The sequence below is a fragment of the Bombus flavifrons genome, chromosome 11 (genome assembly GCF_040668555.2).
Source record: "Bombus flavifrons isolate JBK064 chromosome 11, iyBomFlav1_principal, whole genome shotgun sequence".
Lineage (NCBI taxonomy): Eukaryota > Metazoa > Arthropoda > Insecta > Hymenoptera > Apidae > Bombus > Bombus flavifrons.
Genome location: NC_138452.1, coordinates 10,697,221 through 10,718,398, shown reverse-complemented (window position 1 = coordinate 10,718,398; position 21,178 = coordinate 10,697,221). Strand labels below are relative to the sequence as shown.

The window sequence follows — 21,178 nt, the reverse complement described above, 5'->3', positions numbered from 1 at the left end:
CGTAATACGTAAGAAAATCAATCAATAATATAGATTCTGTCATCGTCGTCGCAACTCTGTCCTAAATCAATACCCCTCTAACCTTCCATATCTCCTTCATCAACTATCTTAACCGACTGTAAAAATCTACGAAAACGTGGCTTTTAAGCGAAACATCGAGTAACGCGAAACACTTTTAAACTAAAACGGCGGCCGTTTATCAACTCAACAAGCGCTTCTACCAACGATAGTTTCATTCGAGTGGACACGATGCCACCACGATTTTCGCTATAATCTGAAAACAGTTTCTGTGTGTATGGAGGACTCTAACCGGTATCTGACCGGAGTGTGTTTCAGTGGAACTTGAAGAGGTCAGTGGCGAAGCACGGCATGGAGGAGAACGGCGGCACGATAACGTCGTACGGAGTTACTCGAATCCCAATAAATCCAAACGCCCCCGTCCACCGAAACCCAGCCCCACGCATACTAGTTCATGGAAGGGGCAGGAGGAGGCCTGCACAACGGGCTCCGAGATTAGTATTAATTTATAGCGTTGGAAGATAGGATAGAACAGAGCACGGTGTGGCCTGGTAGCTACGTGGTGGTGATGGTGGTGGCCGGTGGACGTGGGAGGGTGGAAAGTGAAATTTCGTGGCTACGGGAACGTGGCTGCTATGCCATTTCCATTTTCCACGCTGATAATTGGAAACCGGCTGGGCAACTTTCGTCAGTATGTAAATTCGCGTTGTTCCTATCTATTCTGATCTCACGAGGGGATGGGCTAATGAGGCGACCGTCCTACCGTCGCTTTTACGACCGTTGTTACGATTTTTGTTATATTCGTTGCTCGGCCTGATCGCGGCAATAACGATTTGCTCGATTGTTATTGGGGAGAATTCGCTTGGCAGCCTCCGTTTCGTTAGATGATGTTATTGGTAGAGATGGCGGAAGGGGATAACTCGTTTCGAAAAGATGCGAAGATCGTCGGATCTATAGTCCGGAGATTTGAAATTTTATCGCTAGAATATAATGGAGTTTCAGCGAGTAAGAAGTGTTTCGTGATTATTTAGTTTATGCGTATTTAACGTGGAAAAGTAATATAAATCGATAATGCAATGTTTTACGTCACACTTTTTTATCAGTTGAATTTCGAATTCCGATCTATCCTCCTATGAGATTCTCAATTTTAGCAATTAAGAAACGTACACGCGACTATTTAAAGATTACCAGCATCGGTGGAAAGCTTCTAACGAAATTTCAAGCCCCCTTTAACACGTCTTACGATGTTAATATCTTTCTTGGGCTTGAAGATACACAGAAAGATTAAGATCCAAGTATTGCGATAAAATAACACTCACCGTGGGGCGGTAACTTTATCGTTCTTATGGCGTTATATTATTAAGGGTGCGCCGGCGGGATGTATGGGAGAGATGGTTAGTAGCACGTGAGGGTGAAAAATGAAGAAGAGACGAGAACCTACCCCACGCATCATCGGTCATCGCCCAAAACCTCTCGGTTCTCCTTCGTCTCTCTTTCTTCTCTGGTTCGTGATATCAACCTGTAATGAATCTGTCACACAGCCACGGGATTTCATTTCCTTCCTGCAGGCCAACGGGTCCAGCTTGAAGTGATTTTTATGATTTTGGAACGATTTAGGCCGACTCCGTGTCCGTTGGAACAATTCATGCTGGAATTAAACGATTAGGGTGGGACATTTTATTACGGTGTGGATTCTTAATGTGTATTGAGATAAATATCTTGAGATATGAGAAAATTTGGTAGAAAAATAATACCAATGATTTCCTCACGCGCGTCTTTCCTTCTTTATTTTCTTTTTACGTGCATTATTAAAATTCCAAATTTTTTCATTCGATAAAATTACTTACGTATATCGTCGTATCGTTTTATATCAGCGACAGAACATTATAATAACTTTTACACTTTTATACAAAGTTTATGTAAAGTAACTTGAATAACTTTTTACTCAAATTTTCAAGAATTTCTAACCCGGTTAATATTTAAAACTCGAAAAGAAATTTCTTAACGATTTAATAGATTTATTCTATTTCTTTGTACTTAAGCGTTCTAATACGTACGAAGGCTAAGGTACATCTTCTTCTGTACACGTAGATGTATCGGGTGGCTGACGTTACGGGAATTGAAATCAACCCCGACCTTCTCCACCTCTCGTCTCACAGCGACGATCCCGAAGAAGCTCGCGAGGGACGGCCTGTTCTCGAGGAAGGAGCCGAACGCCGGCGACCCAGTCCCAAAGACTTTGACCCACATCATATCGCTCGTTTTTGCCTTCGCCTCCTTCACCTTCCGAGTTCCTTCCCTCTCGGGACTATTATCTTAATCCCATACATCCTCTTTAAGAGGCGTTTCGCTCGAGTGAAGCCACACCGGCTACTTCCGTGCTTCTCGGTGAACATCGTTGCCTTCTCTTTTCGGGATTAACGTTAGCGTTTCCTTTTGCTTCATCGATCAAAACCATCAGTCTTTTGTCAGCGATGAGCGTTCGGCGAATCTCTTCTCGTTTATGTAGAAAATTTGCATCTCGATCGAGTGTTTTGTGAATCGAGAGGTAAATATAGAATACGATTCAAAGATATTCAGTCTCTCGCTCATTTTCGTCCAGAAAGTGGATCAATTCAATTACGATGATTTCGATCTTTTCGATCGTGGTAACTACGAGTGTCTCGTTAAGTTTACACGCATTCGACGATGATTACGCAACGTCTGACTACGCAGCTTCTCGAATAAACTTCTTGAAACTTCGATAGAAGATATCTGGCAAGCGTCGTCATTGCCTCCAAAATAAAGTCACAATTCTGCTGAAAAGAAAAAGAAGAGAAAAACGCGTAGAAAATGCGAAGAGGAACAGGACAAGGTATAACTCGATGTAGAAATCCTATTAACATAAAGCGTAGGAAATTGGGCCGGAGTTGGGTTTTCGACAAGTAAGAATACCGCGATGATTTTATCGTCGAAACAACGCGGCAACAGAGATCGTGTTGCCGGCTAGCCGTCCTACTTGAAAAATATTCTTAAGCCTGGGTGGGCGCACGTGCTACGAACTCTCATAAATTAGAGATGCTCGATCGCCCAATTAATACAATGTTTCCAGTGGCAGACGATCGAAAATCTGGGAGAGAAAGCGCTGAAAAGGTACGATGGAAGACGCCGATCGAACGCGACGAAGAGCGGAAATATTCTGGCTGTTTAACGAGAAGGAGACGAACGAAAATTATTGGTCGCATACTGAGAAGGCAAACGTATACATACGTCAGACGCGTGAGCCACTGGCATAAATTAAATTAGCATAATTTCGAGTTGTCGAACAACAAAGTAAAGATGCCGAAACTCCGTGGGAACCGGTCCGTAACGTTCGATTACCTTTCAATTACTCAGAAATCCAATAAGTGAAATTCATTCCACTGTATAGCAAACTGTGATTCTTAACCGAGGGAAATTATGCTATATGAGGCTGTACTTTCGTCATATTAAAAACGTTTTATCGTTCCTGCTGTACCAATACGCTGTAATTCTCATCGAGGAATTATTCATAGCTATCGTTTGTTACATACCGAAACACATGATCTACGAAATCTGTTCATTGTTTATTTTCAGCTAGCTATAATATTCCTACTAGCTTAGCATAGGAATTGTTGCTATATTTTCAAGATACGATTTAATTCGTGCGAGCTTGTTACACGATAAATTCTATTTTCGACCACTGCGTGAAATTCTCGTGTACGTGGAAACTAAACACTTACGTTATTATACAAGGGCGTTATCATGCGCAAAGGATTTCGCTTCTACGTGACGCTCGAATTTACGTTACCGCAAACGGTGAAACGAACTAGCCGCAATGAATATCCTCGGTTCTCGACACTAGATCGACGTCCTCGTCTCTCCCGATGTTACATGCATTTGTAGAATTCCAGTTTTCAAACGTAATAGTCGTGCTTCGTTCTTAGAAAGTTCCTTGTCCCTTCGACTTCCTCTTGAATCATCCACCTAACCTTGACTCATCGTTAGCCAATGTTCACCCCGAAGGCATGGCGCCTCGTTCGCGGATGATTCACACGAGCGATTTTTAATCTTGCGACACGGTTGTGGAGCGTCCACATTCCCAAGCACCGCAGGAATGTCGGTCAGTGTGCGTACAGTGAACCGTTGGTAGTCTCACGGCCGTGAAAACGAAGCTTCTGCTTGCTTTTCTCCTTGCTCCTGGTTGAACTCGCGGAGAAATCGTGGCACTTTGAATTTTAAGATTTCCAATTCGTCTTACTCGTAATTTCATTTCCAAAGCGACAAATACCAAAATACGGGGAATCTTCACAGACACCCTGAGAAATTTCAACGATTCCATAAAATGAAAAAATTCCACGGAAGATTTTCCGTCTACGGAAGAGAAACGTGTCGTTCGACGATTATTCGCGAGGTGCGCATAAAACGCGGGGCGCGCAAACGCATAAAATAACCCGTCTCGAACATCCCTTTAGTACTTACGAAGTTTCTGCCTCTGAATCTTAATTTCGATGGAACGTCTGGCATCGAACGATCGTAAAACCGATGCCGATCCCACGAGCGCGCAACGTCCGATTGGCCCGCCAGGAATATCGGGGTTTGCGTACGCGCGAGCTTATGCCGATCCCCGGTCCACGGAACTTTCGACGATCAAACTTAATTGACTGGCCGTCGGATAGACAAACTCGTCTGTGAAGTCAATAAAATGGTTGCAAACGAAGAAGTCGTTGCGGTGGCTTTTTTATACTGTATCCCGCGGCGGATTCAAGATTTCCACGATACTTGTGGCCAGCTTTAATGGGACACCGTTTCAGGCTGAATTGCTGGAAATTACCTGGGTAGATCGGGTGGGAATTGGAGGATTATTAGAAATTTTATGGCCGACTAATTTTGCCCGTGAATGAGAAATGAATCGAAGGAAGATTTTCTTCGTGAACGTTTCTTCTAAAACTTTCGTTTGCGAGTGGGCCGTTGAAACGATAAAAATGCGTTAAAAATGTAAAAGACGCGACGATAGATCTCTTTAGCGAAGATTTCTGGTAAAGCAGAAGATGCGGAAAGTCTGTTTCGAATCTCTGTCGGTGGAACCTTTCGGCATGCTGGAAAATAACGCGAAGCACGGAAAGGTCAAAGTGTTTTAAGAGAACGGAGAGGAACGCGGTGATTCTCGTGGAGTTGCGTCGACCTCGTACAACCATCCCGAACCATGGAACGAACGGACAGATAAAACAGACACAAGTGGGGAACTGTGGAGTAGAGGATAGTGGAACGTTTCGAGAGGTCTGCTTTCCAGGAACACGCGCGTAAATCACGATTTTATTACGGATAATTTTACGAGGAGTCGAGCTCGCCGCCGCCGACGCTGTTCCAGTGTCGGCTACCTTAAACTCGTAATCGAGCGTCCCGTGATGCCCACGGCCGCGAAATCGTTAGCGAATTAGAAAAACGAGGCGAGCCGTGAAAAAAGAACTACCTAAGGTGGAACTCAATCTACAGCGACGTTTTTGCGAAATCTCGTGCCATATCGCTCGAGGTGCCTCGAGTGTTCGAACCTTCTTTCGGATTCTTGTCGAATCTCACTGTCTAGACACGCTCGCAGCTTCGTTAAATACGCTAACGGAGAAAAGACAATTGGAAGGATAAGCAGACGAAGCGCGGTGACTTTAGAAAATGAAATTACGATCGACAGTAGCCAATTAACGGATATAACGTATCTCGAGAGCTACTCCAGTCTATTCGAATCTAATCATATCTGATCAGGATCCTTTCTTTAACCGAAGCATCGTAGTTTCAAGTTTTACGTTTACAAATTTCACGAATGTTCCGAGCAATTCGATCAAACCTATGTCCACAGAAGGGAAACTAATAAATTAAGGAAAAGGGAAAACCTGAAAACGAAAGTTTGATAACATTGGAAGCCCCGAGGAGCAGAATTTCGCGGCGAAGCACGTGCATCAATTTGAGTCGTGAAACGGGACGCGTTACGCGTAAAAGTTTTGTGGCAGCGACGGTTTCATATTCTCGTGCGTGTAAGAGAAAGATCTAAAGGGGAGTAGTATACCCTCGAAGAATTCGAAAGGGAAGCAAGATAGGAATTTTCGGATGGCTTCTGATAGAGAAGAAGAAAAGAAGAAGAAGAAGAAGAAAAAGAGTAGGATTCCTGACGGAGGAGGACGTAAACGCTCGAGGGTCGCGTATAACGTAAACGCAAAGTAGAACACACGACTCCCATAAGTCGTAAAAGGAACCTATAAAATTGTGCTCCGCGCCCACGGGCGGCGGCCAGCCAGCCGGCAATTTCATATATTTACGTCAATCTTCTCGAGTTATGAAACAACATAGGTGAAGGTAATGTATGGGCCATGGTTACGAAAGCAGTACCACCGAAAAGAAAATTACTTACTTATCAGCATCGTTGTAATTGTCATGATCTTGAAATTATGACAATTACGTTATCACGCGTCATATTTGCTGTCAATAATACAACATACGTACGTACTAATGCTATATTAGTCGATTAAATGCTTTCTATTTCTTCGTCGATTTCTTGAAACATTTCTAGTAGTAGACTATAAACTATAAAGTGCAGAAAAATATAAAATAAATTGGTTGCAGTTCTGCGAACATCGATAAGAAACATTAGAAAAGATAGAAGAATAGAACAAAATAAGAGTCTCTCTCTCTCTCTCTCTCTCTTTCTTTACTAATAATCTTCACAAACCTAATAGACACGTTCGATTACACGGGTGATGGAATCTTGCTTTTTTTACAAAATTTACTTCGTTGTAAGATAAACTGGTTTTACGGGACGAGATTGAAAAATCGCTCGACGAAAGCATCGAAACACCGAAAATGGACGTTTAATTTTTTTATCGTATATCAGAGATGATATTACGTTATACGAGCATATACGAGCACCGGCTTTATGCAAAGGAAATTCAATAGCCGAACAGTTTATGCGTACTTGCACGACACGGCCTCTGCTGCACCACGGGAATATTAAAAAGCGAAGCTTTTTTATTGGAGCGCTTTATGAACAGCAACGAGCACAGTTTTATCACTTGCGCTCGCTGGAATGGAAAGTCTTCGACCTCCAAGATCCGAGATCTTCTTTCGAAGATATTCTAAGGATGAGAATGGAGAATGAAAATCGCCACATACGCAACAATATATCGGACTTGATTTATCGACATGCTTCGTTTTTTCTTTCTTTGGAATTTCCTTTGCTTCGTTTACGAGAAAATATTGCAGTCCTATTGAAAAAGTGATAATCATATCTGCGTTGAGTAAGATACTGTCCGTGATATATGTATTAATAAAGAAGAGTATTAAATAGATTACAAAATTGATATTTATAGATAATAATAACGAAAAAAAAGTGTGAAATTTAACGCATATAAGTAGATTAAGCCACACGTCGTGAATGACAATTTAGATTATATAAAGGGGTAAGAAAGAAACAAATCCACGATCATTGAAATATACCAAAAATTTATTTACATAAAAACATGAATATAATACCTATAATATTTCAACTGCTGCTTGCATTTTTTTGTCATTTTCATTCGGTGTCAATATATCGAAAAAACAATCGGCGTCGAGATACATCCTTTCAAACTAATCGATATTGTCGCTTTTTTTTCTTTGTTTTCTTTTTTAACGTCGCGATAGTCTAAAGGAGAAAAAGAACGGAAAGAAAAGAAAAAGAAAAACAGAAAATAGCGAGAAACAACTATTAAACGGGTCTAACTTCTAAAAGTATGCGTAAGAGAAACGTAAATCGATAAGATTTGCAAAAACAGTGTGTCGAAACCGGATAAATCAAACGAAACGCAGTGGAGCCCCGTTCGCAAGACTGGATTTTTCCATTCTATATTTTTCCCTTCCTTTTTTTCACGCCCTCCCGTTATATTTCGTTCAGCTTCATCCCTTCCATATAATTCGTACGTGCGTGTACGCGTATAGTGCGCGACAAAAACGAAAAATCTCCTCATCGTCATAAATAGTGCGTTTATTATTATTAAAATCGGTCGCGGGCGTCTCTCACAACCCCTTCGACGATCGTTCATTTTTGTCTCATCTTTCTGCGCTCTGCCTCGTCTGTTCGTTACAATATTTACAAAAAACGTACGTACAACACAGGGTATACTCGGTATCAGAGAAAGAAGAAAAGAAAGTGTACTTAGGTACGAGATACACAACGATAAACGTGTTATCTTTTTCCCCCCTCTCTCTCTCTCTCTCTCTCCCTTTCATCTTGTCATCTTCAAGAACACACCATCGATTCCTTTACAATCATCGTTAACGTTTATCGATTTCGTCTTCCTCTCTCATTCACGATCGTACAATACACGATCTTACGTCGTTTACAAATTTCCTCCAATTGCACTCGACCCTTTTACTAAAAAGCAAGGGAATTCAATTTTCCAGTCGAACCACTCGATCAATAAACGCGAGTCTCGATCGACACGGTGTTCCATCGCCGAATGATCTCTTTCTTTTCTTTTCTTTTCTTTTTGGCGTGAAATTATTTTTTTCGAAGATCAGCGACCATTTTAATCGTAGAATGAACATAGATACATGACATAAATCGTCGATCGTCCATATATCGTTGGTCGTGATCGCTCTTGCTGGCGCTCCAAAGTGTGCGGCACTCAATCAAATCAGCGTTCATCAGCGCTACGGAAACGATCAAGCAATCTACCGCTAAAGCTACCTGCTGTTTTTCGACATGCTTTCTCTCTCTTTCTCTCTCTCTCTCTCTCTCGTTCTATGAATTTCTTTCTTTCTTGTCGTTTAGCACGATTAATGTTTCCTTAAACTGTACGGGTATAAAAAGGAGTTGTTCGCTTCGCGCCGGCCGTTCTTATAAAATTTCCGAGAAACTGGAACCACGTGGCGCGAGTTTTTTTTTTCGGGGTTGCTCAAGAAAAGGCAACTTCATAAAGTGTCGTCTAGCAAGAAACGCAATTAATATTGGTAAAATGTGTGAAAAACTTCCATATGAAAAAGTGTTTCTTTTCTTTTCTTTCTCTTAGTATTAGAAAATGTTTTATTGCTTTATTAGTTGTCGCGATAGTACAGTTAATCGTGCGTTATATTTTATGAAAATACTTTAGGTATTTTTCTATGCTCTCCTTTCTTTTTTTCTTATATTAGGGTGAACAAATATTTAAATGTCTAGTTACTGTAATAATGGAATTATCTTTCTATTATATTTTGTTTTACATATTTTTCTACGTCCTCTCGTGTTGCGATTTGCATGAATAATTTTATCGATGTTAGACATAGACACGAATTAAACAAACGTATAAGTTTCCCTCGGTAACCCAAGCGTTAACCACTGTTCTTTATTTAATATCAGGGTTAACCTTAAAAGGAAGATAACGCTAAAAGAAAAACAAATCTCTATATATTAAATTAAGATATGAACTTAAAACGTCCTATTCGTTTCTACATACTTTTATTAAATATTTGTACTAACTTTAGAATCACAATTATGTACAAAATTAAAATAAATAAATCGAACCTTACAAAATAATACAAATATATGTAAAAACATCGCTTAAATCGTGTCAGTTACAGGATGTTCGATATTAATAGAAATTACTCCGACATTTACTCAAAACTATATTATACTTTCCACTTCTAAGATATCAAAAACTAATAAGAACAAGAGAAGAACAATTTTCAGCTTCTTATCTTAAACATAAAATATTCCTTTTTAAAATTATACGCTTATTTACTTTTTATTTTTTACGCTTGATCGAAAAGATAGCTTGAAAATGAAAAGCTAGTTTTCCCTTTAATTCGAAACAAGCTACATCCGGAAACAATCCTTCGCTGTTTCCAATCGCAAATAAAACAATATTAAACGATATCAAAATTCTCTTCTTTAAATCTATCATCCTAACATTCTTCTCTAAGTCGTATCCATATATTTTTCCTCTTCAATCTCGAGCAACCGCGTTAAAGCAGCTCCACGTGGTACTAGTCAATGATCAAGCAGACCATCCTGAACGCGGAAAAGCCGGTCACAGGATAATCGTAGAAACGCGAGTCTATCGTAAAAGACAGACACATACGACAGTGAATATTGTTAAGATCGATAATACGATTAGTCCCAAAAAAAAAACGAATATTGTTATCAATATCGTCGTTACCATCGCTATTATTGGTTCACTTTAATTGGACCGCAGGCACGGCAGACGATTATCATTCTAAATCGACATCAACCCTCTCCTATTCTTTCATACCTTATGAATTATTTTGAAGAAACGGTTGCAGGAGTCTCGTGTGTCGGTGTTTGGGTAATTAGAAAAAATGCTCACCAGGAGAGGCACTGGATACGCGTAAAAAAGTCTCCCTTTGACACCTAGCTCTTTATCAAAATCGGCTAGTAGAAAATATCGCATCTTCGTCGCTTCTTCCGGTATATGACGTCGTAAAAAGCTCACGACTCGACGAGACTCCATGTTTTATTTCATTTTCTTGTCCAAATTGGAACGATTCGATAAGAACACAAAATCGTGTTCTCGTTGGAAAAATTGAACAAAAAATCTAACAGCCCTCCTTGCTAGATAGCTTCGATATGAAAAATTAGACAGTTTGGTTGTTAGATGGCCGTTGCTGCAAGTTTCATTGGCGATCACACGAGTTCTAATGGCAGAAAATGCCCCTTCTCGTATTGCTCTTAGTCGATATGGTTGTATAAAACGGTACGGTAGAGCGTAGTTGCCCTAAGTTCATTGATTAGAAAGATTGAGACAGATATGGGTGAAGTAGCGTAGAAAAGTTGATGGATGCTCTCCGAGATCGTTCTTGATCACTCGACGCTATCGACTTTATAAATTTTCAACGTGTCGATACATCGCGGACTTGTGAGAATAGCGAAACCGAGCTATGAAGCGTTAGAAACGTTCGAGTGAATTAAATCGATATTAATGCACGTAATGTATACGTAATTAACAGACAATATGTTAAAAAACAGTGATTCTTAAAAGTATGTAAGTATACTTGATTTGGTACAAATCGATATAATCCATGAGAAATTGTTTTCATATGTCGATTAAAAAAAAAAAAAAAGAAAGAAAAGTAAAAGAAAAAGTCTTGTTCGATCGTGCACCAAATCATATAACATTGACAATATCGAATCCTTATTTTATTTCTTATTTCACTTGTTGAAATACGGATTAACAGTGTACAGTCAGTAAAAGGTAAAATTACGTTAACGTAATAAGCTCGGTACGAATAAATTTCAAAGTCCACGTATTTCCTGCGATCGATGGAAAACGAAATTGTTCAATCGCTTCGAAGTCTCGTTTAACGAGTCACGTTCCCATGTCATCGATAATTTAGTAGGAAGTTGAGGCAGCGTAATGAAAATGGAAAGAAGAGATGAAAATTTCATGAACAAGATCTCGAGTTGTAGGTCGCGCGATACGTTAAAGAGTCGGCGTAACAATCGCGTTGGTCGTAAAAATTGGATGTATTCTTGTGTGTATGTGTACTGTGTGTGTAATAGCCTCGGCGACGAAGAGCAAATAGCGTCGCGCGTAGAATTCACGATCGAGGTCCATCGAAATAGATTATGCGTTATCGCGTACACGTCGCAGAGGATATTTCAATATCGTACGATACCATCTAAACATACAGCATCAAAAAGTCGATATATTGATATAAACGCTCATACGTGTTTCATTTATATACATACACACCTATGTACGAGGCTTTTAAAAAAACGAAGTACGTGTTCGTCTTGCGTGTGGTTCTGTGAACGGTGTCTTTTTCCTCTTGTTTTCGTTTTTTCCATTTCATGTGTACGAGGAACATCTCCTCCTCCACAAAGTAACAAAATTTCCATCTCGTTTGTATTCATCGTTCATATTCATTTTATTCACGTCACGATACAATTGTTGTCCTTTGGAATAACGTAAAAAACAACCGTCCTTTCATCTTATTTAACGCGCGTCAGCGAATATCAGAGATACTTAGCTAAGCCTAGTGAACTCTGGATTATTTAATTTGCACAGAGAAATGCGATCGCGATTCTCGTGCGTTTATTTTCTCATCTTTCTTTCTTTTTTTTTTTCATTTTTTTTTCTTATCATTTTTAAATCCGTTCGTCACCAACCGAAAAGATCGCAAGTTGGTGGCGGTATCGAAATGAAAATCGACATCGAAATCGCTTGGAAATCGACAATCGTCCCAAGCTCCCGAAGGGACAACGAAAGTTAGCAGCTTAAGACTTATTATATCACATCCTCAATATATACGGCAGTATTTGTTTCTTTTACGCCCTAAACTTGATCGGCCGTCGACATATCGGCGCTGAGATTGATGTTTGACATCGATACTCGTTGATAAGTTAATCCGCAGCTCCGATTCGCGGTATACCAAAAAACTTGTTGCTAAAGAAAATTCTCCTATATTCGACCGGCCGAGCTCGAGCCTGTGACCCGTCAACTCGGTTCGTCGTGATCAGTTTCGATTGGCAGTATCGATCGGACTGTTTGTCCTCGAGACCCTACGATTGTACATCGATTATCCTAGAAAACGGGCCGCAGCTGTTTGAATTTCTGGGTAGACACCAAAGGATTTTCCAGGCAAGCCGTGTGATTCCATGCATAACTCTGGCGACGTACGACGAACAACATAAAGCTCAACTTCTCTTCAAGGATAATCGTCGATCTTCCGCTTTTCTCTTCGTCGCCTCGTTCGAAGGCATACGATAGACACAGAGAACGATCAACTTGTAGACTCGATTATTAGGACCTCGTACACTCGCCCTCTGTTAGCCCTTCCACCAGCTGCACAAACAGCAAAACCATCGCCTTTCGGGATGGGGCTGAAGTATCTGCTATTGTCAGTGCATCGCCCTGGTGGTGGTCAGATGGGTAGTTTCTGCCCTTTTCGGTGGTGGAGGAGGTGGCCTTCTTTTACTGGCGATCGCGTTCACGATATTAATGCTGCGATTCTCATCTGCGAACCTGACAGTTGATTGCCGGGCTGGACTGGATGCGTACTCCACTGGAGCGTGTGGATCCGTCGCGTAGACATTCTCATATAAATTATCAGCTCCATAGTGTTCCTGAACCCAGTTCGACACGTTGGTCTCTCTGTAATCAGCCACAGCAGGCGGTGGATCGCGAAAACCAAGAACTTCGTGAGGAGTGGTGGTCGAATCCAGTTTACATTTTTGCGCAACCTGCCACTTTTTCCTCATTACTCTCTGAAGATCCTTTAAGAAATCACCAGGAGGTGCCTGATCAGATGCGGCAAGCTTCTTGGGAGATGTGAGCCTCGTGCTATCCGACCTTCTCGGTGGCATCGGTTTTCTCTGTGGCAAAGCTGGACTCCCTGGTTCCTGCTGAGGCGGAAGATTGAACGTGATCTTCTTGCCAGTACCCGTCTTCGATTTGGGCGACGTTGGTGGTTCTTGAATGGTTACTCTACGCTGAGGCTGGGGACTGGAGGCAGCTTTCAACTCTGCTAGATAAGGAGGAGCCGCGTAATGTCCGGAACCTTGTTTCATGGCACTTCGTCGCACAGTGTCCATGTTCGGATTTGGCCTGATTGGTTGAACCGTGTTGTGTTGGTGAACCGTCGGATGGGTTCCGTATATCGATTCTACCTTTGAGTTTTGTCTCGTCAGGCTTGAACTGTTGCCATGCTGTTGCTGGGATCCATAAGCTGGCGGAGGAACGAATGGGGGAGGCGAGGCAAAGTTTGGCGAACTTGGAACGTACGTTGGTGTGCTGGCGCTGGACCCTGGATAGGAACTATGCGGAGAGGGTACCGAATTTGTCGCGTTGTTCGCGTGAAGAGCGTTTTGTGTATTTGAACTATAGCTCTGGTTATTCTGTATCGTCGAGTTGCTTGGATTCGAATACATCTGCTGATTGGTCGACGGTCTAGATGACGTGTGAGTTGGCGTGCTCTCTGGAGTTACTGAGTTTGTAGGTGTGGATTGCTTGGGCCTAGCGCGTCGGATAGTTCCTGTTTCACCGACTAAAGGACTTGGAGGTGGCGGAAGAGATGCCAGACTTAACGAAGAACCCGTGAGCTCTGGAGTGTTGCACATTGGCAGTTCACCAGGTGCTGGAGGCGGTGGTAGAGAATCCAGGGAGAGATTCGATCGGAACATTTCTGGTGGAGGTGGAGGAAGTGGCTCATTGTCGGATTCTCCTTCCTCCGCCACTCTTGAGGGTGATGGTGGTGGTGGTAACGAAGTAATCGAATCCATCTGCAAAAGTGACATTTTTCGTTAAGGATTGTTCTAAAAATGTTAAACGGTATATTTGTGAATTTCAATCTTTTGTACTCAGCAAAGCATTTTAATATCTTCTTTCATCAACTTGGTAATTAAAAATAAGATGTATGAAAACGTCTGATACTCACCATACACGATGGTATCGGACTCGTTGGTGTCTTCGGTTCCTGATTCTCTGATCTGTTGTATCCCATTGGACTTGCTCGTTCCCTAACCGGTGTGCCAGGCGGTACAGGACTAACTGGAGTCGCGTTGCCAGATCGATGATGTCTCTTCAAAGTTCCAGATCCATCCGAATCAGTGCCGCTCCTTCTTCGACTATGCCTTCTGGTCAATGTTCCAGAACCCGAGCTCGTTGGACTCGGACAAGAATCCGGCTCATCGCGAACTGTTTCACCTACTTCCTTCAATTGTCTCGTGATCGATGTTAAGGGCAATTTCGGATTCATCGAGGGCTTCCTTTTTATCGTACCTGTTGGAAACTCGCCACACTCGAAAGCTACCTACAATATAAAATGAAATATACTTGTAATGTAACCATTCATTAGTACATAAGGGAAAAATATGCTGTCGTCCAATACTAAACGCTATGGAGACTGATCTATCTTGACAAGATTGAGCACAGTTACGATTTTCCAACATCCACATCATCGATCTTGGATGTGTTAATCTGTCTAATTACCTCGCAACTACTGGGTGCTCCATCAGAAAGGCATCCACTGGAACTCGAGCTGCTGGCTCTGCTCAGTCTACCATCGTTATTATAACTTTGTCGTTGTTCAGAATTGTAACTTTGTCTCTGGCTGTCATACTGTCTAGTATTAGCTACTTCCACGTTGTGCCTTGAATTCTCCGTGAACTGACGAGCGTTATCGTTGGTCGTGTTGTACTGAGTTTGATTCTGTGCCGGTACAGCGATCGAGCTAACGGAACAGGATCTTGCGTGGGCCAGCATGTCGAGATCCTCCTGGGCAAGTTCATCAACCAGGGTTCTGTAGTTTTCCATCAACTGTCTTCCATATTTGGCCACCCTGATTCCAACCATCCATCGTTCCAACGACGCATTATCCTCAGCGCAGAGGAATTTAATGTACTTTGTCGATTTTGGCTGCTGCAATCTGGGATGTTTGACAGCGAAACAGAAGTCTGTTGGGGCTTTGTATTTCTTCTTCCAACCAATGCCGTAGTAAATTTGATTCACGTCGAAAGTAGCCAGGCAAATCAGGTCACGAGCAGTGCGAGCTTTTTCCTTTGGCCAATAATAGAGGCCGGATGCTCGTAGAATAAAGTGGTACCTCTTCCATCCCTTTTTGCTGTCAGATTTCAGGTATAATGGTCCTTCAACCTGCATAATTAATACAATAATAAATTTGACAGCCGACAAAAGGTTTTATTTATATTTTATATATAGGGTGATGAGGCGTATAAATAAATACAGTCAATTTTTTATGCCATTCATCGTGATGAATGACTTCATCCTATTAAGAAGACACTATCTTTCTTCTTTCATAATTTTTGATAAAAAAAAAACAGTGATCCGATAAGATAGCGTAAACTAGCATGTAATAAATCGAGAGTACAATATTAACGACTAATTACCTCTGGTACGCCAACATTGCTGCTGGAAAAGAATTCTTCTAAAAGAATATTACGCGAATGATCGTCATATTCGCCGCTACTCCTATCGGATGGACCTAAAAGGAATTTCTCTGGAGTAAGAAACAATTGAGTTTTCTCTGGCCTCTCGACGAAAAGCAGCTTATTTTTCGAGTCTCTGGTCCACAGTAAAAGGTTTTCTACCAGCAACTCGTGATCTTCGTATACCCTCTCTGAAAAATGAAATCATAATTACAATATAAACGTCTGCGACTTTTTTTTACGTCATTTAATAATAAACGATATGAAGATATCTTTACCCATGAAAAGATCAGGCAAATGCTCGACCACCGTCCACTTTGGATCCATTGGCACGTGATTTTTGTCAGCTAGAAGCCTGCACACGTGCGCTACGCTCATTCCTTCGTCTACAAGCAAACTTTTACCACTGCCGTCCAAGGTGAACGCTTTGATGAAGAGCTTTTGAACGCTGGCTTCACGCATCTTTTCCAACGCCAAGCGGATTTTTTCTGCCTTGACTCGGCTTGCAGCGTCTTAAAAAGGAGAAGAAGAAATAATACATCAGTATTAATACATAAATAATTTATTTAATATTCATTAAATAATATTTATTATCCGAGAAGAACATTGGATTTTAGCGGTTCAAAGATCGGAGTACGCATCGAAACTCACCCATGAGTTGATGAGATTGTTGCTGAGGACCTGTGTGCATGGCGGTCTGAGGTGGTTTGTGTCCGGAACCGCTGCTGCTCGCGGAACTCTCGCTGGACAGCATCGACACCGTGTCCGAGAACGCGCTGTCATTGTCAGGACTATCGGTGCGCATAGCTGGAACAAATATTTGACAGCTGTTAAACAATGCATGAGGTACAACTGCAAACAGCTTTGCAATTACAAGTTTCGAGTAACTGTTTCACCTAGCCGTACTTGAGTGTTCTGCAAATTAGATAACGTCGGATAGGAATGTTTGAATGGCTCTAGCCATAGAAAGTAAATTTTACAGATTCAATAATTCTATTTAAATGTCTTCATTTATCCCTAGAAAGTTGATATTGCTATACGATAAGAATTTTATCTTGGATATTTCTCGTAGCACATAAAAATTCTGAAATACCATATCGTCAATAATACTACTACTTATCGATGAAATTATTTAACCAGATAATCTAATCACTCTCGAGTCTACTCAAAGAATGTAAAAAATCGAAATTTCTATTCCACATTGCGTTTTTGTTAGAAAAGAAGGCTACTCTATCGATCTATCTATTATTTCCAGCAACGAATCTTCGCGAGATAATTCAATAATTACACTCGAGTCATTAAAAGAAGGAAGAAAAAGAAAAAAGCTCGTCCGATGAATTAAATTCTTAATAAACAAACCTCCTTCGTTTTTCCCGATATCGGTATTGTCCCCAGCAGTGATTCTGGTACTGTTAGGTCGGCCCTGTCTCTGCGAATCGGGCGCAGGTGTAGAAGCGATGTCGCCGTCGCAGCGGCGCTCCAGGGCGCACAGCTCTCCGAGGATAGCATCCAGATCGACATCCTGAGAATCTGCGACAAAGGAACAACAAATAAACTCGATTGATCGACTTAAAACCATATAGAACAAAGCAGCCGGGCAACGGATGCAAAGAAAAGGAAAGGGCAAAGAAGAATAAAGGATAGATAGCAGATAAAGAGAGTAAAAGTGAATATCCCACGTTGGTACGCTAAAAGAAGGATCGTGTTCAACGATTACGATCGCAGGGAAACTGCTAATGGTCGGGACACGAATTATGAGCGATCCGACGATGAAACCAGTTCCGCGCTAATTACCCGCACGATTGTACGGTCATCTGGTAACCGCACGTTCGCTCGTGTTCCTCGAATGTGAAACGAGGCCTCGGACCCGCGAGACTCGTGTACCTGACCTCGTGCAACACAGAGGCGAAAGTCCTTGGCTGACGAAGAAACGAACGGTTTTAATTGCATCCGTAGATCGTTTGCCTGTAAACCGGTCGATGCCTGTTTTTGGAATTTGTTCACGCCGTTCGTGCGCGTCAGTAAATGATTTCTTTTTTTTTTTTTTTCTTTTCTACCAATTTGCTGGCAATCGAGAAAAATAACATTAAGGCGAGTGTTTTGGTATTTTATAGGCTGTAATTAGTGGTTTCGGGAAAGTTGTATTTTAACATTTCCCTCGCGTATGTAAGTAGAAAATTGATCATTCTTTGAGATAAAATGTTATGATACCGAGATACGATCAAATTTACGAAAAATCAAATTTCCCACTAGGCTATACTTATTTCGTTAATCATCGATTTTTCACGTTAAATTTTCTTGCGCTATCTATTAGAAATCTAATTACCTTCTCGTCTCGTTTCGTGGGCCAATACTTTGAATCGTTTCGGTCGAATAATATATTTCAATTTTCGTTACACTGAACAGTACCTCTACTAAGAAACGGAGAAAAGAATATCGAGTATCGTGTTCTTTACATTTCTACGATACGACGCGACGGTCATAAGTTCCAACGGTAATAAGTTCGTCTCAGCTAGCGAACGTTTCCGTGTTGCCATTTGTACTTCCTTCGTCGTTTATTTTTCAACGATTTTTGCTGTAACGATCCTCCAGGAAATATCGCATACGAAACGTAGAAGGTACAGTCCTCGAGACTCGAATATCCTCCTTCGTATAGCGCGATAATTATCGTGGATCGTTAACCGCGCGTGATAATATCGACTTCGTTAAGATAATTAACGAAATTAGCTCATAGTCGGTAAAGGCAAGAGTCGATTTCTTTGCTCGGTGGAAATTATTTAAACGGATTATGCAACCGACATTCGTAACTAGCCACAAAATCCTTATCGTCTATCATTTCTAGAGTGATTCTTCGAAACATAACTTTCAATTTCTTATTTCGTTTTCATTTGCCATTTGAAATCCATTCTTTTATCTATATTCAATCCTATTTAATATATAACAAAGCGTGTAATTGTGGAACAAAAAATTCAAAAGAAACGATTTAAAAATTTGCCACAATCATTTCACCATGGAAAAAGATCACATTCGTCGAGTGTTCTCCTTTCATAATACGACTCGCAATTAGCGAATAGCAACTGAGAATGAAATTCTTGCGAATCGTCCGAAGACGACAGACATTCCACTGCGAGCATCACGAGTGCAACTAAGGGCACGTGTGCAGGCACTCTAAATACTGGAAACCCTTTCCAGCAATTTTACCTGAAACGAATACGCGATATGCGTTGTATCTTAAACAAGCTACGTATATCGGTGTAAAAGATCCGACGAACACGGATTATCGAGGTGATCAGTTACTTGCGAATTAGTGTCAAGATCGCTTCTAATTCGGATCATACGGTGTCGAGCTAATGGAGCAGAAAAATAAATAAGCCAGGCAATAGACATTGTTACTTGCTATTATTGCGAAATCTATTTTTTCCATTAATTTATGTCCCAATGCTATTGCAACGAACATCAAATAGTTGTTTAAACGAGTAAGGAGTTTTGTATAAAGATATATATATATTTCGGGGTGGCGTTGTGGTCAGGATTGTGGGTGTTTGGTGAGTCTTCATTGAAATTAGTCATCGTTGCGATATAATAAAGACACAGTGTATTAGCACAGGCGCGGATGATACAAATTTGACAATCGACTATGGTGATTAGGCACCCGCGATACTAGTAACAATGGTCTCGGGTTCGACAACGAATCCGCGGTCAACGGGATGATGGATGAACGTGCTCGCGAAGTCTAAGTCTGAACAATAATTCGTAAGAACGTTACTCCCTTTAATCGACGAGATCGCGTGAAAAAATGCCTTTTTCGTCCCGGTGATGCCACAGAGGAAAACTATCTCGGGGTGTGTCTAAGGGCACGAGATCATCGGATTCGTCGAGGATAGTCTTCGTTCAGAGGGTAAGGGAAATTGGCGTTGCTGCTAATTGGTCAATTTCCATGCCGGTGGTTGGAAAAGATGCTAGCCGCCCTTGAGAGAAAGTTGCTAATGGGCACATCGACATCTGGCGAATATCTTACTCGAAGAATAGGAACTGTGTGTGGCCACGGGACAGAGACCCGTTGGAATGTTTACTGTCATGTCTTGCCAGGGATATTTCTTTTAAGGGCAGCTATAAAATTGCTTCATACCTTTGTTAGACAAAGCGTTCATCCCTTGACCGCGGGTACGTTGGCGACCGACGGTCGCCTCGAGCCCAAGCTCACTATTATAAATCTCGGACGATTACAGTTAGGTTGAATAACTACAATTGTTTAATTACAGCTATAGTAGACTCCAGGTTACAATGTTGCGGGATTATCCAGCATTCCAGAGGCTCCGGTGTTCTTTCCTCTCCGACATATATATTAATTTCCTTTTTAGACGTTTTTAATATACATGTACTTTATACTACTTGTACTTTATACACATGCAATCAAGTCATTAGCTACGATCTAAAGATATTATTTTGCAGACAGTATCTAGATCACTCAGGTCGTTTGCTTTTTTTCTTCGAACAAAAGGCAAACCCATTTGCTGAACACAGAGTATACGTATCAGCAGCATTCAGAAACTCCATCAAAGGTTGACAGAACGAATGACAGAGTCGATATGGAATGTGACGGTATCTTGTTCGGGATTGTCGAGCTACGCGAATGAACGCGAATCTCCGCGTCGGCTACCACGAATAGGAAACCCAAGAAACTCGGACTAACTTTATCAATCGGATTCTCATTCGTGGCTCGCATCGAATTTCTAACGTGCTGACGTTCAACTTCTTGGTAGTGAAAAGGAGCCGATGTGCTTCTACATCACGTAAACGTACAATGCATTTTACAAAACAATATACTTTTTATTCTTCAATCTTTGTTATCTCATCGGAAGTGAATTATAGAAAAATTGCGATTATCTTAAAGTGTTCATAATATTTTTCTACTTATCCGAAGTAACTATATTGCTTCATTTTATTTTATACAAACATAATTATAAAAATAATATTTAATCCCTTCTTTCGTGTCTTCTTTTCTACAGTATCGTGCAAATGTTTGATACATTTGAATTAAATAACACGAATATAAAATACGACGAAACAAATGACGTGAAAACCTTTCCATTTCACAGTGCATTTGATAGAACTCCTAATGAGAGGGAAAATTACCTTGGAAGGTTAAATCTTTGGCGCTGGCTGTAGTTCAGACCGTGGGTCGCTAATCACCGATTGTTAGCCGAAAACTAACCATTCACAGTTTCCGAATACTCATCTGCTTAACAATGA

At 41.1% G+C, this 21,178-nt stretch overlaps 1 protein-coding gene across 4 annotated transcripts in view; it reads right to left on the bottom strand.

Annotated features, from left to right (window-relative positions):
- Positions 1–7,489: 7,489 nt before the first annotated feature.
- Positions 7,490–21,178, bottom strand: part of LOC138185319 (ras-associated and pleckstrin homology domains-containing protein pico) — a 146,463-nt gene continuing 132,774 nt past the window's right edge. For 3 of the 4 annotated variants that reach the window (XM_069124195.1, XM_069124194.1, XM_069124196.1), the window contains 7 exons: positions 17,285–17,455; positions 16,577–16,732; positions 16,204–16,437; positions 15,887–16,116; positions 14,970–15,632; positions 14,416–14,790; positions 7,490–14,260 (listed from right to left, as the gene is read on the bottom strand). In XM_069124195.1, coding sequence (XP_068980296.1) covers positions 12,881–14,260; positions 14,416–14,790; positions 14,970–15,632; positions 15,887–16,116; positions 16,204–16,437; positions 16,577–16,732; positions 17,285–17,455 — 3,209 coding nt within the window. In that variant the 3' untranslated portion in view covers positions 7,490–12,880. Of the gene's footprint in view, positions 14,261–14,415; positions 14,791–14,969; positions 15,633–15,886; positions 16,117–16,203; positions 16,438–16,576; positions 16,733–17,284; positions 17,456–20,307; positions 20,448–21,178 lie in introns of those variants that run through there. The other variant, XM_069124198.1, reaches the window with a different exon arrangement.